Consider the following 15,397-nt stretch of genomic DNA (forward strand, 5'->3'; position numbering starts at 1 on the left):
GATGTAGCATTAATTACACCCAATACACCATGTGAGAAGAACATTTCTGCACAAATCCTAGAGCTTTCTGAGGGTGGGGTCTCATTGAAATAAATGTCAGGACCCCTTGACCTGGCAGATATTGGACACTCGGAGGCATGTGCTGACGCAGAAGTTACAAACCCTTTCTCCGAGGCATTTCTGCTGTTCCGACCGGACAGCCACGGCCGCAGCTCTCACTTAACACCCACGGGCTGCCGGGCTCCCCACATCCCGGCCTTGAGTCCGGCCCCCTGTCCCGGCTGTGCGTCAACAGTGCGGGCAGCTCCGACGGAGCACCGGGGAGGCGGCACACAAACAGCCATGCCTGGTCATCGCCATATAAAGTCAGGTCTGCACACAGGCAGCTCTGGACAAGACCGTTAGGATGTGCACGCTGCTGACCCGTTGGGCTGGCGAGCTAACAAGGGAATTATTTTCTGTCTTTTCGGCTGATTTCTCTGACTGCTTCTGTATAATTATTACACGTGTGGAAGATGGATAAGTAAACAGACTTTTTCGACCTTTTCAACTCCACGCAATGAGAAATGTGACTCTGGCTGGTCCGAGTGCAGGGTGGGGAGCAGGTCACCATGCCCAGGAGGGCCAGGGAAGAGGTGCAGAAGGAAAACCGGAGCACCAGTGACAGACGGTTCCCCAGGCCGGGGAAGCACCAGGGCACACGGTGCCAGGGGCCAGGCTTAACGTTCAGTGGGAGAGGAGGCAAGACTGGAGTGACAGACAGAGCCCGGTCCCGAGGGGCCAGCTGCCAGGCTGAGGAGGCCCCAGGAGGACTCCACCCAGACGGGCCTCCCCAGCACTCAGCCAAAGGACCCCACGGGCACCTGGCCCCTCGGCAGCCAGCGGGGAAGCCAGAGGAGTGCAAGCTGGCCTGCGGGGTCCTTCTCACCACTAAGGTAGCATCTAGGAGGCTGCTAAAGACCCCAGACTGAGCAGCTGGGCGGCTGCTGTGGCCCCCACTTCCCACAGACAAGGCTTCCCGGCTGGGCACAAGGCAGCTCTGCCTGCCGGCTTATTTCCAGCGGCATGTGGCTGGGACGGGGTGGGTGACAGGGAGGGGCGCAGGGGCAGGCAAGGCATGGGGCTGGCTAATGGCCACTATAAACAGCCGGGCCAGGCCCGTGGTGCTGGGGGGAGGGTCACTACAGCATCTGTGCAGACGCAGCCAGGCCCAGCCAATGTCCAGCGTGACCCCAGATGCCATCCAGGGCCCAGGCTGCTCCAAAATAAGCAACTTGTTGGCAGAGGGCGTGTCGTACTGGAGACTCTGGGACACTCTTATTTGTTCATAATGCCCCTTTTTAGGTACACAGCTCCATTCTGGCTTGGGGCATATGTCCTGGTGGTAGAATATTTTTAAAGAGCCTTCACAAAACACTTACTTTTTGTTTACTTCTCAGCGTTCTGACCAAGCCCTTGGCGCACGGACTGCAAACAAGAAAGATGAAGAAAAGCGTCTGCTGGCCTGGCCTGCCCTTTGCTGTTTATGGACATGGCATCCTCTGCCTGCGGACGGAGCGGGGCCTGCTCCCCGGGCCGCCAAGGCAAGGCCTCTTCTAGCCAAAGGCGGGCTGGCATCAGGGGGAGTGACGGCAGGTTCCAGCCCGGCCCTACCGACAGGGAGGGAGGCCTCACGGCTGAGCTGGCCCCCCGCCTGAATGCACGGCCCAAAGGGGAGCCGGAGAGCGGAAGGCCGCAAATGCCTGACACCCCGGGTGCCCCCGCTTTCAAAGACCTCCGGTTGCCCTCCACCTCCCCTCCCAGGGGCCTTGCTACGCCTGAGGGCGGAGAACTGGCCCCAAACCGCTGCCAGGAGGAGAGCCCGGAGCCAGGCTGCATGTGTCCGCCTCCCAAGTCCCCACTCTCCCTTCATCTGGAATGGAGACTGGAAGGAGCTGGGTGCGGGGGAGGACAGGGAGTCCCAAGCCTCAGCGGGAGCCACTGGGAGACTTCCCAGCACCGATGCCCTGGCCCTCTGGCAGGCTTGTGCACGCATCCCCTGCATTGGGCTGGGGGACAGGGAGCTAAGTCTCCCCAGAGCTCAGCCTTCCAGGGGCTCTCCAGGTAGTAGGGGACACCAACCCCCAGATGACCAGTGACAGGCCAGGGAGTCTAGGGCTGAGCCAGATGGAAGCCCAGGGGCTGTGGGGACCCAGGGGACAGGTGTGCGACTCAGGGAGGCTTTCTGCAGGGGCTGCGGCCTAAGCTGAGTCCTGAGGGCCAGCAGAGCCAGCCAAACAAAGTGCTGGTGAAGAGCACAGGGAAGGGCAATTGGGGCAGAAGGAGCCGCAGGTGCAAGGATGCTCAGAGCAGGAAAGGCGGCAGGTTAGGGAAACGAAAGCTGTTCGGCAGGTTAGAGACTCTGGTTCTGAGAGGAGAGCGGGACCAGGAGGACACGACCAGGAGCCTGGCCACTGTCACTGGGGAACGTGCCACGCTGCCAAGCCATCGAGTCACAGGCCACCAGGGCAAGGGAGCTGACATAGCAGCCGGGCCAGGCTCCCGAACTGTGCTCTGGCACCCGGGGCTGTCGGGGGGGGGGGGGGCGGGGCGGCCCCACGGAGAACAGGGTTCTCGGCCCTGACAGCCCGGCCTCCTGGTGCAGCCAGAGCAGCGCACCCCACCTCACCATTCCCCTGGAAAGAAAGGGTTTTGCTGAGGTACACAAAACCCCAAAGGATTAGGAAATCGCTGGTTGAACCCCATCCCCTTATTTCAGGTATGATGGGGAAACTGAGGCACACAGAAGCAGGGCACTTCCCAAAGTCTCTAGCAAGTCCAAACTCTTGGCCCAATGACCAAGCAGCTCTCTGGCCCCCGCCCAGGGTAAGAAGCTCCCTGCTGCCCCGCCCCCGCGCTGAGCTGGCTGCACACGCGAGGCTGTGGAAGGCGACCCCACCACTGAGACACACCGGGCCGCCCGCAGTCTGCCTCCCTGCTCCCTGCTCCGGGAGCTCCCCGGTTCGGCGGTGGTGTGGAGGGAAGGAAGCGTGTCTGTAAGGGCGGACACGGCACCCTGTGTTTCTTTTTCCCAGGCCAAAGAATTCCCATCAGATTCAACTTGTTAAAACCAGGGGAGAGGTGGTCCTGAGTCCGACTTGTCCTTCAACAGGAAATCAGCATGTTCAGATCACCTGAATGTGGGCCAAGAAGGGGAAACGGGAGGGGGACATAAAGAAAGACAACAGGAAGAAACCTCTTGAGTTTATCTTAAAAAACATTGGTGTTTATGGAGGAGCTATGTGACTGTCCGAAGCTGTTTAGTTTTACACTAAAACGGTCAGCATGTTTTTCTCTGAGCAAGAAATGCGCTGGGCCTGCTGAAGTATGAAGACAAATAAACAGTGGCAGCTCGAGCCGTCATCACGGGCCCAGGGAGCCACATGTTGTTGCCAGCTGTCCTCCGGGACGCGCAGGATGCCTGCATGGGGCCGAGGCGGCAAGGCCTTTCATCCTGCCGGGGACCGGCCCGGCCAGCGCAGAGGGCGCTGCAGCCACTGCGCCAGGGACCACGGAAGTGTCCTCGGGGATTCCTCCCACGTGTGCAGCGGGGCTCTGGCCGATCTGAGCCGCCCATGTCCTCCCTTTCTCTCCTCTCCCTCAGCTCAGCAGCCTCTGGTGCCACCTGCCTGTCCACCTCCCACTCCGATCCCAACAGAGAGGGATCACGCCCAGTCTGCAGAGAACAAAGACTGAGGAGGAGGCAATGTGCATCCAAGGTCATAAGATGGGCATGCGGCAGAGCTGGGATTGGCAGCCCTGGTGCCAGATGACCCCACGTCAGTGAACAAGCAGAAGAGCCAACGCAAAAGGACTGGGAGCTTTCTCACAAGGATAGGGTTGGGGGAGCAGCGACTCGGGGTGGGGGCTCCGTGTGGAACCTGAGTCCCCAGCCAAGGGCCTTCACCTACAGCCCAGGGCCTATGCTCATCCCCTGCATCTTTGCCAGCTCAGAAATTTCATCCATTTTCTTTAAAAAGTGTTCCACTTTGCATACTAGGAATAAGTGATAATTAGCTTATTCACATCTATCGAGCCCTCGTTACGTGCCAGGCACTGCGGTCTGTGCTCTAGAATGCTTATCTCATTCTGTCTCGGCCGCATTGCAGCCAAATGAGCACTGCTATTGACCCCAGTTGGCAGGTGAGGATGCTGCGGCCGAGAAGGGTGCTCACGTGCTCCATGCCACACAGTGAGTCAGTGATGGGTCCTGGTTGTCTCCCTGTGCTTCTTCAGGGCTGGGACTAGGTCATCCACCTCCTGATTGCGGGCTTCGTGCCCAGGACACAGCACAGGACCAGCGCTCAGGCAATCCTTATGAAAATAGTGGACGTCAGGATCTCTGGGTTTTAGTGCCACCTAAAAACTCTAGGCTCTCACACCCCACAGCCACCCCACCCACCCACAGACGTCTGAACCGGTGCAGCATTTCCATTTAGATGGCTGTGGATTGTCTCACACTGAACGTGGCCAAAGGGACTGCTGAGTCCCCCCATGCACTCAAAGACTGGCCCAAGTCCAGCATTCCCCGTCTCAGCCAACATGGCACAGCCACGCAGGAACTCCAGCAAGCAGCTGTCCGTCGGCCGCGTCCCTCTTTCCCTTGCCTCTTACACGTCTCCTCCGCTGGCGGCGCCCGCTGGCTGCGCTCTCAGAGTTTGTTCTGTATTCAGCCGCTTCTCCGCGCCCACACCTGTCACCCTGGCCCGAGCCCCGGCATCTCTGACCCAGGCCCCTACAGCGGTTTCTCTCCTACTCCCTGTAACATATTCTCTACTTGGCACTCAAAAAGCAAATCCCTTTTAATTAAAATGTCAGCCAAGTTGTCTCGATCCCTAATTAAAACGTCCCATGGCTTCCCGGCTTATATGCCCTTCAAGGACATACAAGGCCCTGCATGACCCGGCCCTGCCTACCCCTGATGTCGCCTCCCGCCCCCTCCCTCACTCCTGGCCCTCTAGGCACCCTGACTTGTTCCCGAACTCCCCTAGTTTGTCCCCCTCTTGGGACTCTGCACCTGTCCTCCCCCTTCTGTCTAAGAGGGAACAGCTTCCCTAGGTTTTCAAACGGTGGCTTCTTCCTTCCCCCCGAGGCCCCTTCTCCACATCCCTGCCCTTGAATGCGGGCAGACCTTTGTAACTGCCTTGACCGGCACAGTGCGGTGGAAGCGGCTTCTGAGGCTGGACTGTAAAACTTCTACGCTGGGTCTTGTCCTCTGGGGACCCTGCTGCCACGCTATGAGGAGGCCCGGGGTGGGGGCCGGCCCCCAGTGTTCTGGCCTATGGCCAACCGCAGCTGCCGGGCATCAGTAACAAAGCCTCCGGGCGGTTCTGGCCCCCGCGCAAGGGCATCCCCAGGCTCCACATCCTCCACATCCTCCCAGCGGAGGCCCAGACACTGCGGAGCAGAGCAGAGCCGTCCCTGCTGAGCCCTGTCTCAATTTCTGACCCGCAGAATCCACTGCAGAGTAATATGGTGTTTTCCGTGACCAAGGGCTGGGTGGCTGTCTTTGCAGCGATAGCGTCAGAATACCATTCTGCCCAGGGCTGCCGTCCTTCTCTCCGTCACTTCCTGGCGCGTTATTTTGTCTCCTTGTTCTTCACAGAAATCGACCTGACTGAACTTAGTTTACTGAGCTACCTTGACTTTACTGGCCCCCTTGCTCCCCTGCACTGTGGAAGCTCCTACGCGGGGAAGTGCTGCCTTTGTTCGCCACTTGCTGTGTCCGGCACGTAAACTGGGCCTGCACACAGCAGGTGCTCTGGACAATCTTCTGCAACCAGAACACGGATGAGGACTAGGTAGAGGCTTTAGTGTCGCTGTGACACAGCCCTAGCTGCTGGACCTAGAGCCGTGACCACTTCTGTCTCTCTCACAGATGTGGGAGTCCTGCAACAGAGGCTCCTCCAATGCACTTTTACCTCTGCCGTGTGCCTGGCATGGAGCTTTGCTGAGCGTGAGGGCCCAGGTTACAGGGCATTTTGACGGACTTGTTTGTTCACTCATTTATTCTACGAATACTTACCAGCCGCCTACAGCATGCTAGACACTGCGCCAGGTCCAAGGAGGAAGACGAAGATGTAAATAAGACCATGTCTGTTTTCAGGGGAAGAAGGGAGGGCCTCAGCCCAGGGCCACTGTAGGGGTGCACACAGCATGGTCACAGAAGACTTTGGCACAAAGGGACATGCGGGCTGTGTCTCAAATGACCAGTGAGTAGGACCTCGCCAGGTCTCCACTGGGGAGAGGTCGTGGGGAAGCAGCTGAAAACGACAGGGACCTGCAGGACTACGGTTTCAGGAAGGCTGGGCCAGGGGGTGCCCCCGTGAGAGGCAAGGGGAGAGGCTGGCTTGAAGGGCCCCGCGAGCCAATGGGCAGGCGGACTGGGTGCTACTGCACAAGTGAAGAAGCCATGGGGCGGGGGGGTCTGGAAGAGCAGGGCTCTCCGTGTGGCCACTGGGGCTAAGGCCACGTCCTGAAGAGAACTTGCGAGCGACACAAGACTCTGCGCAGGGGCAAGTTCCCGCCTTTGCCTGGGGGCCCAGTGCAGGCTTTGGGGAGAAGCTGCCCGCCCTGGGAAGAGCCCCCTGGGTGAGGGGTGCCCTCTTGCCCTTTACCAGGCGTCCCACAGGCCTGGCGTAGCAGATCCTGGGGTTCCCGGATGCCCTGCATGATCCCAAACTCGCAGGGGTGCAGAGTTAACACCCACGGAAGGAGGGCCCCTGAACCTGGCCAGCCGCCCGGAGCCGGCGCCGTTCCGGGAGCCCTGGGGCAGGGGGTGGGCAGTGGCTTACGGCCTCGAGCTGGCCAACGCGCAGACCTGGGCGCTGGCCCCAGCTCCCCCACAGCTGGCCATGGGACCTTGCACAGTTCCCGCTCCCGCCCTGAGCTTGGCTCTCATCTGTAAGGGGGGACACGGGTGGCTTCTGCCTGTGGGTGCCGCGGGGGCTGAATGAGAAACGTGAGCACAGCACCCTGTGCCACTCGGGCACGTGGCCGCGATTCAACCAAAGTCCCTCATCTCACCTAAGTGCCACTGCTTACCTGGCCCAAAGCCGGGTATATAGTAGGCGCTCAATAAGCGCTCATGGGAAAGTAGTGATCTGGTTAACAAAACAACTTTTCTGCTGAACCTGGCTACACAGCACATCTCTTCATCAGGAAAAACAATGCTGAGAAGCAAGTCCAAAATTCAAACTGTGAGCGACCTGAGAAGCGCGTTTTTCAGTGAGTCAAGGTAAAGGCTGGGGTCGAGGAAAACATCTGGCTAAGTGAACTAATGGCTTTAGGGAAAAAGGAGCCTTGCTTTGTGGAGACGGGAAAAAAGTCATCCACTGCTGGTTTTAATTTAGGATGAAAAAAAATCTGATTCTATTAGCCTAAATATTGCTCTTATGTCCAATTGCATGGAGTTTGAAATAATATTTTTCAAACAGAACTACTGCTATTTCAAGTAATTACAATGCTAAAAGCAGTCATTTGGGGTTGAGCAAGGATCTCATCATGGTTTGAATTCCCTCTGGTGTCATTTTCTGTTATATTTGAGAAATTCCTCAATAAAGATGTCAAATAGAGAGAAGGTTTTGTTCCCCGGAGGACGGATTTGGCCACCCTCCAGGACACAGTCCCAGGCAAGCCATCTCCACAAGAAAATAACCACTTTTGCTCAAAAGAAAAGAAAAAGTTCAACTGTGAAAACTCCGGCAAGAAAATAGCCCTTAAGCCCTCGGCCTTATTTCTCCTAATTAACTCAGAATGCTTTCAAACCCCGCCGATGAGGGTTTATGCCAGCCATCGTCCCTCAGGGATTCGGCGGTGGCGGAGCGAGGAATGTTACACCCGGACAAGACTCTTGACCCAGACTTCTGGAGACAGAGCAACAGAAGATGCAAAGCGCCCTAACTGTCCCAATGGGTGGGGTGGGGCTCAGGGTGACTGGCCAGAGACTGGTCAGGACCGCACAAGGCAGCAAGAACCTTCCAACAACTCATCCGGCCTCTCGAACACAATTCCCCCTGTGACCAAGCAGGCAAAACTGACCGGTCGTGAGCAAAAGGGAGTGGCGGGGATTGCAGCACACAGGGGCGTCTACCCGCACCCACAGCGGGCACGGCTCCTGCCAGTGCCCACCAGTACCACGCTGAGACCGAGAGGTGCCCCTGCCCGGGGCCCCATGCTCTGGGGGTCCCTCCTCTGCCCCTCCTGTGGCTGCAGCCCTCCCTATGGAATCAAAAGTCCACAGAGGGTCAGTCACATGCACCTGGAACCCAAGCCACCCGTCTAGACCACATTCTGAGTACTTGTGACCCTAAAATTCCCTGCTCCAATGGCCCCATGCTGTCTGTTCTCTGACGGACAGATGACACTGAGGGCCAAGCAACAGCAAAAGGGAGGGTAGTCTGGGGACAAAGAGCCACAGCCCGAGCATTCAGATGGTGGGGAGGAGCCGGGGCGTGGATGGGGGGCGGGAGCAGGCATGGCCACACCTCCGCTTCCCAGCGCAAACCCCACAGAGTCCTAGAGTTCCGAATCCCAGGCCGGCCTCCCAGGTCATGAGGGGGAGAGCCTTGTCAAGGTAGGATAGATTGAACGTATTCTACTTCTGAAGCTTCACCGTGTTATTTACATGTTTAGCCACGTGGGATACGAGCCTCCACTTGTACTCCTGCCAAAGTCCCATAAATGTCAGGAGCTGGATGACTGAGGCCAAGCAGGAACAATGCTGGAAATGCCAATTTTTATATGACATCCCTTGACTTTTTACATGTTGACAAATCATTCGATGATGATGATAGTGGTGGTGGTGGTGAACACCGTGGGGATAAAGCAAATGGGCAGGCTGGCCGAGGACTGCGGGCTGCACCTTGAAAGCCTGGCACCGGAGGGGTGGCGGTACCCAGCGCCTGCGCACAGCTCGCCGTCTCAACACAGCTCCCTACTCACCCGTCACAGGGGCCCGCGCAGACAGCTATCGCCCACCATTTCAGATTCGGGGGAACGGAAGCCCGGAGGGTTTGGGTAACTGGTCCCATACCGTGAAGTCCAGCGGTGGTAAGGGATGGGAGGCTACGGCCTCACCCTGCAAGACAAGCTTCCCCCTACAGCGTTCCTGATTTAGGCCGCTCTTCGCCGAGCTTCCATGGTCCCGACACCGTCCCTGGCTCTTTCACACCTAAGCATCTAACGGGTGAGGGAGCCGAGGCCCCGAGGGGCCACATGGCCAGTGCGGTGTCCGTGGGCTGATGCCAAGATCTGGCTTCTCTAGAGCCGGAGTTTTGTCTTGAGAAGGAAAAAGCCCAAACAAAGAGGCTGTGGGGGTCTGCCCTCCGCTGGAAGCGGAGGAGCCACAGAGACAGCCTTTTCTTGGCTGCCATATGTGTGAGCTAGAGCCGTGTGCAGTTGCAATCTGTGCTCGGGGGTGGGGGGAGTTTCACCCACTTCTTCAAATTGATCAGTCTAAAAGGAGTCCGTTGTGAAAATAGAGTTGTTGAGACAAAGACCCACACAGAAACTCCCTTTAGTCCGGAGGCACTGGGTGTGCCTGCCACAGCCAAGGACAAAAGGGTTCACAGGCACGGGATCCAGCACCCGTAAGACAGCTGTGGCCAGAGCGGCGGCCATGCTCCGGCACGGCCCAAGGGGTGCAGGCGGCAGGCTCTCTCGCACCACGTCTTGGAGGCATCAGACAGCCGCCCTCAGCGCGTCTCTGCACGTTGGCGGCCCGGTGCCCATTTCAGTCTGGGTGCTCCCTGCACTCTGCCGGATGGTCCCCGCCCGCAATCACATTCTGTCCTCGCAAGAGCCCTGACAGGCAGGGACTATGAATGCCACTTTACGGATGAGGAAACTGAGGCACAGAGGGAAAGTGACTGGCCAAGCGTCACCCAGCTGATAACTGGCAGGGCTAGGGCTGGAGTCCAGAAGGGGCAGTTCCCTGGGTCTGTCCTTCTGAGCACTGGGGGACACAGTCTGTTGTCCCACAGGGACACTCGGCTCTGCCTCCACGGACCAATCGATTACTGAAATGTACTCTTTCTGGCATCTGAAAAAGGGGCAAACGAGTAAAGCCAAGGGCTTGTACTTCCAGGAGGACTCAACAGATACATGTGGACAATCAGCCTGGCATCTGGCACAATAAATGTTGTACAGCCCATTCTTTACAACCTAATCAAAGGTTTTGCCTCCTTCCCAAGACCCACCTCCCACTGCTCCTGACACCCACCCGGAGCCCGGCCTCCAGGGAGCTCTGCACAGGCTGCGCCCCTACCACGGCAGGCTGTGCCGCAACCTCAGAAGATCCTGCTCAATGCAACTTTCTTTCCAGAGACCCCCTTGAAGGAGCCAGGCCCACGCCACCCCCACTGTCACCTCTGTAGGGGTGGCCCTGCACAGGTCCCTCCGGGCTTCAACAGCCTGCTGCCCAGACCCTGTTCCAGCCCTTACTGTGGCTGTAATTACACATTCACAGGTCTGTTTCCCATAACCAGCTCATCTGAGATTCAATAAGATTAAACAAAAACAGGCAGGGAATCTAAGGCTAATACATCACGAAGGGGAAGAGTCCAGAGCACGTGGGCCGTCACGCTCCCTATGCCCCGCCCCTCCGCCAGCGCACCAGCTGGCACAGAGGAAGGGGTACTGAGCACTTTCAGGGAGTGCTGCGGCGAAAGCCGCAAAGAATCCAAATGATCTTTGGACCCAGCAGTCCCACTTCTGGGAAGAATAGCTAAGGCAACAACAGGAAAAACAAGGGGAAAAAAGGTTTACGTCCAGAATGACCTCTAGATTCTGATGGCATAAACAAACAAACAAAATAAGCAAACAATCTAAATGTACGGCCACTGAAGGGTGGCCAGGTCACCTAGAGTAATACTAATGCCTGTTTGTTAATATTTGCACCTACTAAGTGCCAGTCACTTCACCCTCACACTCAACCTGGTGAAGAGGCAGCATCACTGTGTCCGCTTGACCGCGGGGAAGCCTACGGCTCAGAGGTCATGACCACAGTACAGCCACCGGTTCTGGCAGCGCTGTGTCCCCACACTCCTCAGCTGCCTGGACATGGTCCTGGTTACTGCTCACAACAGCCTGCGAGGCAGCTGCTCGTCACACCCTCCCTTTACCAGCAGAGGAGCGTCCGAGGCCCAAAGGCATTAGTAACGCATTCACAGCCACACAACCGCCAAGCCCACAGTCTCACCCCCGGGGCTCCAGCAGCCAGCAGGAGACAAGTGCGTAGGGGACAGGCAATTCCGCTTTGAGACCATGTGCTTTCTGCCGTGAGACATTCCTCCTGCTCTAGACAGCAAACCGCCTCCGTTCTGGGTTGAATCATGTCCCCAAAAGCGGGTGAAGTCCAAACCATCAGTACCTGAGAATGCAACCTTTTCTGGAGACAAGGTATTTGCAAACAATCAATACGAAGTCATTAGGTTAAGCCTTAGTCCAATATGGCTGTGCCCTTCTGAAAAGGGGAAATTTGGATACAGAGACAGAAATGCACAGAGCAAAGACAATGCAAAAATCAGGGGCAACGTGATCCACAAGCAAAGAACACCCAGGGCCACAGGAAGCATGGGGAGAGGCCTAGGACAGGTTCTCCCTCGCAGCCCTCCAAAGGGACAACCTTGCCTACACGCGGCTTCAGCCTCCTGGCCTCCGGACTGGGAGGGAATCAATTTCCATTGTTTGAGCCATTCAGTTTCTTACTTTGTCACAGCAGCCTCAGGTTACTCATTACGTAGTTGCTTATCAGACGAGGAGGCAACTAGAAAAACGGCAGCAACAGGGGCCAGGTAAACCTACCTGAGGTTCACATGATATTAAAGACAAAATCAAGGGACAACACCATGCTGACCACCTGCTCACCACTACAGTGAAATCGCACCTGGGTGCAGAGAGAAGAGCGAAAGGAAATACACCAGCGTAACTAAGATGCTTCCCAAGTTTTTGTCCCTATTCTACATTTTTCCAATTTTATCCAGCAAGCTTGTGTTACTCGTATCTTATACAACTAGCTTAAAATATATCATTGAACCCTGAGACTCTGGAGGTATATAAGAATCCTCACTATGGGCTGAACTGTGCTCCCCCAAAAATCTCGCTGAAGCCCTAATCCCCAGTTCCTCAGCATGCGGCTGTATTTGAGATAGGGCCTTTTCAGAGGTAACTAAGTTAAAAATCGCTTAGGATGGGCCCTGCTCCAATATGACTAGTGTCCTCATAAAAAGAGGAGATTACAACACCCAGAAAGACATCACATACAGGGACACATAGAAAGACGACCACCTAAGAAGGTGGCCATCTGCGAGTCAAGTTGAGAGGCCTCAGAAAAGAAGCGAAACAGTCAACACCTTGACCTCAGACTTCTAGCCTCAGAACTGTGAGAAAATAAATTCCTGTTGTCAAAGCCCCGCGCCCTGCCCCCCCCCTCAGTCTGTGCTATTTTAGTGTGGCAGCCCCAGCAAACTAAGACAAGGAACCAACCAAAGGAGAGCGAGCCTTCCCACAGCCCCGGCGCTACAAGCGGAGCCGAGGAGGAGGCAGGGCGCCTTGCGGGCCGGGCGCGGCTGCGGCACTCACCGAGGCAGTTGTGTCCATCGTGGGCCAGCATGAAGCCATCGAAGCAGGTGCACCTGTAGTTCCCCGGGATATTGATGCACTCGTGGACACAGCCCCCATTGTAGTAGTCATTCTCACACTCGTCGATGTCTGCAAAACGAGGGCCATAAGAGGTGTCAGAGGAAGAGCCTGGGGTCCCCTCTCTCCCCACTGCAGAAACCACCGGGACACACGTGGCTCAGGGATGACTCCGCAGGTATTCACTAGAATTTTCGCTGCGGCCTGGGGACCCCAAGATGACAAAGATGAAGATCCTGGCTCTGTACCAAGACTGGCCACCGCCTTGCAGAGCAGGACCACGTGCCAGACACGTGTGGGGTATCTTCCCGCTCCCACCACAGTGAAGATGGCAAGAATCAGGCCCAGCCCTGCCTCCCTCAAAAGCCTCTCCACAGTCACAGCGTGTGGGGACCCTGTGTAAAAGCCCCCCAAACTGGGTCTCCTCAGCCTATCTGAAGGCCTCCCAGGCGTGGAGAGCTCATTACTTGTGAAGTAGGGGGTATAGAATAAAGTGAACTTTGCATACCACCATCAAGTGTAACTAACCTCTGGAATTTAAGTCCACACACTCCCCTCAAATAGTTTCCTTCCACATCAGCATCTGAAGTCTGAATTTCTACTGCTCCAGTTTCTTTGTTATAACAAAGGCTTCTGTCTCATAAACAACGGCCAACAGCCTTTGTAAAGGTCACCCTTTTTGCTGTTTTTAGTCTTTTTTAACATTTCCCATCAGGGGTCAAAGGACTATTGGTTCTGGCGTTCCAGAGAGATTTGAGGGACTTGGAGAACAACAGGAACACGCCCAGTTAACATTTCACGAGCTGAGCTGCTTCTATACCCACGTCCCGCCAACGCCACCATATGTCATTATCTCTAAGAATCCCACAGTAACCAGAGGCCTCGGCACTGTCATCATTATTCCAGTCTCGCAAGGGCACTGAAGAAACGGAGGCACGGGGGGCCAAGACCTTGCCAAAGGTCCCACGATTAGTAAGCAGTACAAGTGGGGTTCGAAGCAGTGCAGCCTGGCCCTGGGGGCCGAGAGGGCCTAGGCCCGGCCGCCATGTCTGGGAGCGGCGAGGAAGTCAGCTCTGAGGCACAGAGAACGGGAGCACCGTCGGCACGGCCGGGGACGCCTGCCCTTCTGCTCCGCTGGGCGAACGCTTCGTGGGCTTGTAGGTCGCCACCCACACCCAGCCACACCTCCGCAGGCACCAAGGTGAAGCAGGGAAGGGGAAACGGAAGTGCCCCACAGCGGAACCGGAAATATCCCAAAGTGGAACAGGAAGTTCCTCAGGTAAGCCGAACCGGAAGTGCCTCGGAACGTGTTACGACGCCGGGGCGGGAGGGTGAACTGTGTCCTACTCCGTCGAAGAGGGCTGTTGAGGTGGGTTCCAGCCACGAAAGCTGGAGTGGGGCCAGCCTGAGGAAGAGCAGGGACTAAAGGCAAGCCCCGCCACTCCCGCAAGCATGCGCTGGAGGAGCTCGGCCCAGGGAGCCACCCAGCTCCCTGCTCTCCACACTGGTCTGGACAGCAGAGCTCCACATAGCGGGGGCAAAGCTGTGGGGGGCATTCACGTTCACAGGCAGGCAGGTCCATCTGGATGACAAGCTCTCTCAGGAGGTAGTGAGCTCCCTGACTCTGTAGGTGACCAAGCACTGTCTGGACACTTGCCTGCCAGGAACCCTGCCGAGGGGATACTTAAGTGAAAACTGCAGCATGGGAGCTCCTGCAGGGCCTGGGCAATGCAGCCTGCTCCTGGTGCCCGCCCACCCAGCCACGGGAGGGAAGAACAAACTAGCCTGGACCTCCAAAGGCGCGAAAGGCACAGACTTCTTCCTAACCCGCCTGCAGTGGCCATCAGCTTCAGCTGCGATGCTGACTCAATGCTGCAAGTCATTTGAATTGGTTTTAATCATATATTTAACGCACTTAGAAATTTTAAATAACACTAAAGGAGGATATAAAATTTTATGTTTGAAAAGGCGTGTGGGTTTATGAAGACTGAGATATTGATTACTTCCCAATCTCTGCAGCCCTGACCTTCCACCAGAGCGCCCGGTACACTAATCCAACCACTGCTCCCCGTGGATCTCCCACAGGCACTCCAAAGGCAGCATGGCCCAACTTGATCTCATCAACCCGCACTTTTCTGGGGTGCCCCATCCAGTAAGTATCAATATTTTTCCACCCTCCACTGACATCTAATCGACTACTAATGCATGGTGTTTCTACATGGTTTCAGGCTGCCCACTAGTTGCTTCCTGTCAGCACAGTACCATCTCATCTGATCTGAACCAGCAGCCCCCAAACTGTTCCTTCCCTACTACCCTTCATTTGAGAAGGTGATTCTCTGGAGAAGGTGGTCTGGTCTCAACTCTGAGAGCGGAGTCTGATCAACCTTAACCAAACAGTGCATGGCATTAGCAACTGCTGGTGGTCCCAGGGTGGGCACATGACATAGGTTGGATAAGTCTGACTGAGGGAGGGGACTTTTATTTTACACTTAGGTAAAAGTACTCTCCCTCACTTTCTCTCTCTGCCCTGCCCCCCTCTCTCTCCCTCTCATACCTCAGAAGGAAGTATGCAGGTATCTACTGAAACATATACCAGCCTATTTAGCAACCCTCTGGAGTAGGTATCTTAACTCCATTTATGGTTGAGCGAACTAAAGTGCAGGGAGGTTAGGTAATTGCTTAAGGTCATGCAGTAAGTGGTAGGGCAAGGATCAGAACA

General features: G+C 56.3%; 1 protein-coding gene across 1 annotated transcript in view; it reads right to left on the bottom strand.

Annotated features, from left to right (window-relative positions):
• SCUBE1 (signal peptide, CUB domain and EGF like domain containing 1) overlaps positions 1–15,397 on the bottom strand; it is a 117,282-nt gene that overhangs the window by 83,928 nt on the left and 17,957 nt on the right. Inside the window, exon 3 of the mRNA XM_054582572.1 lies at positions 12,622–12,750. Within this exon, the coding sequence (XP_054438547.1) occupies positions 12,622–12,750 (129 nt within the window). The remainder of the gene's footprint in view (positions 1–12,621; positions 12,751–15,397) is intronic.

Source organism: Pteronotus mesoamericanus, unplaced genomic scaffold (assembly GCF_021234165.1).
Source record: "Pteronotus mesoamericanus isolate MK-2021 breed Mesoamerican mustached bat unplaced genomic scaffold, CSHL_Meso_final contig_702, whole genome shotgun sequence".
Taxonomy (NCBI): domain Eukaryota; kingdom Metazoa; phylum Chordata; class Mammalia; order Chiroptera; family Mormoopidae; genus Pteronotus; species Pteronotus mesoamericanus.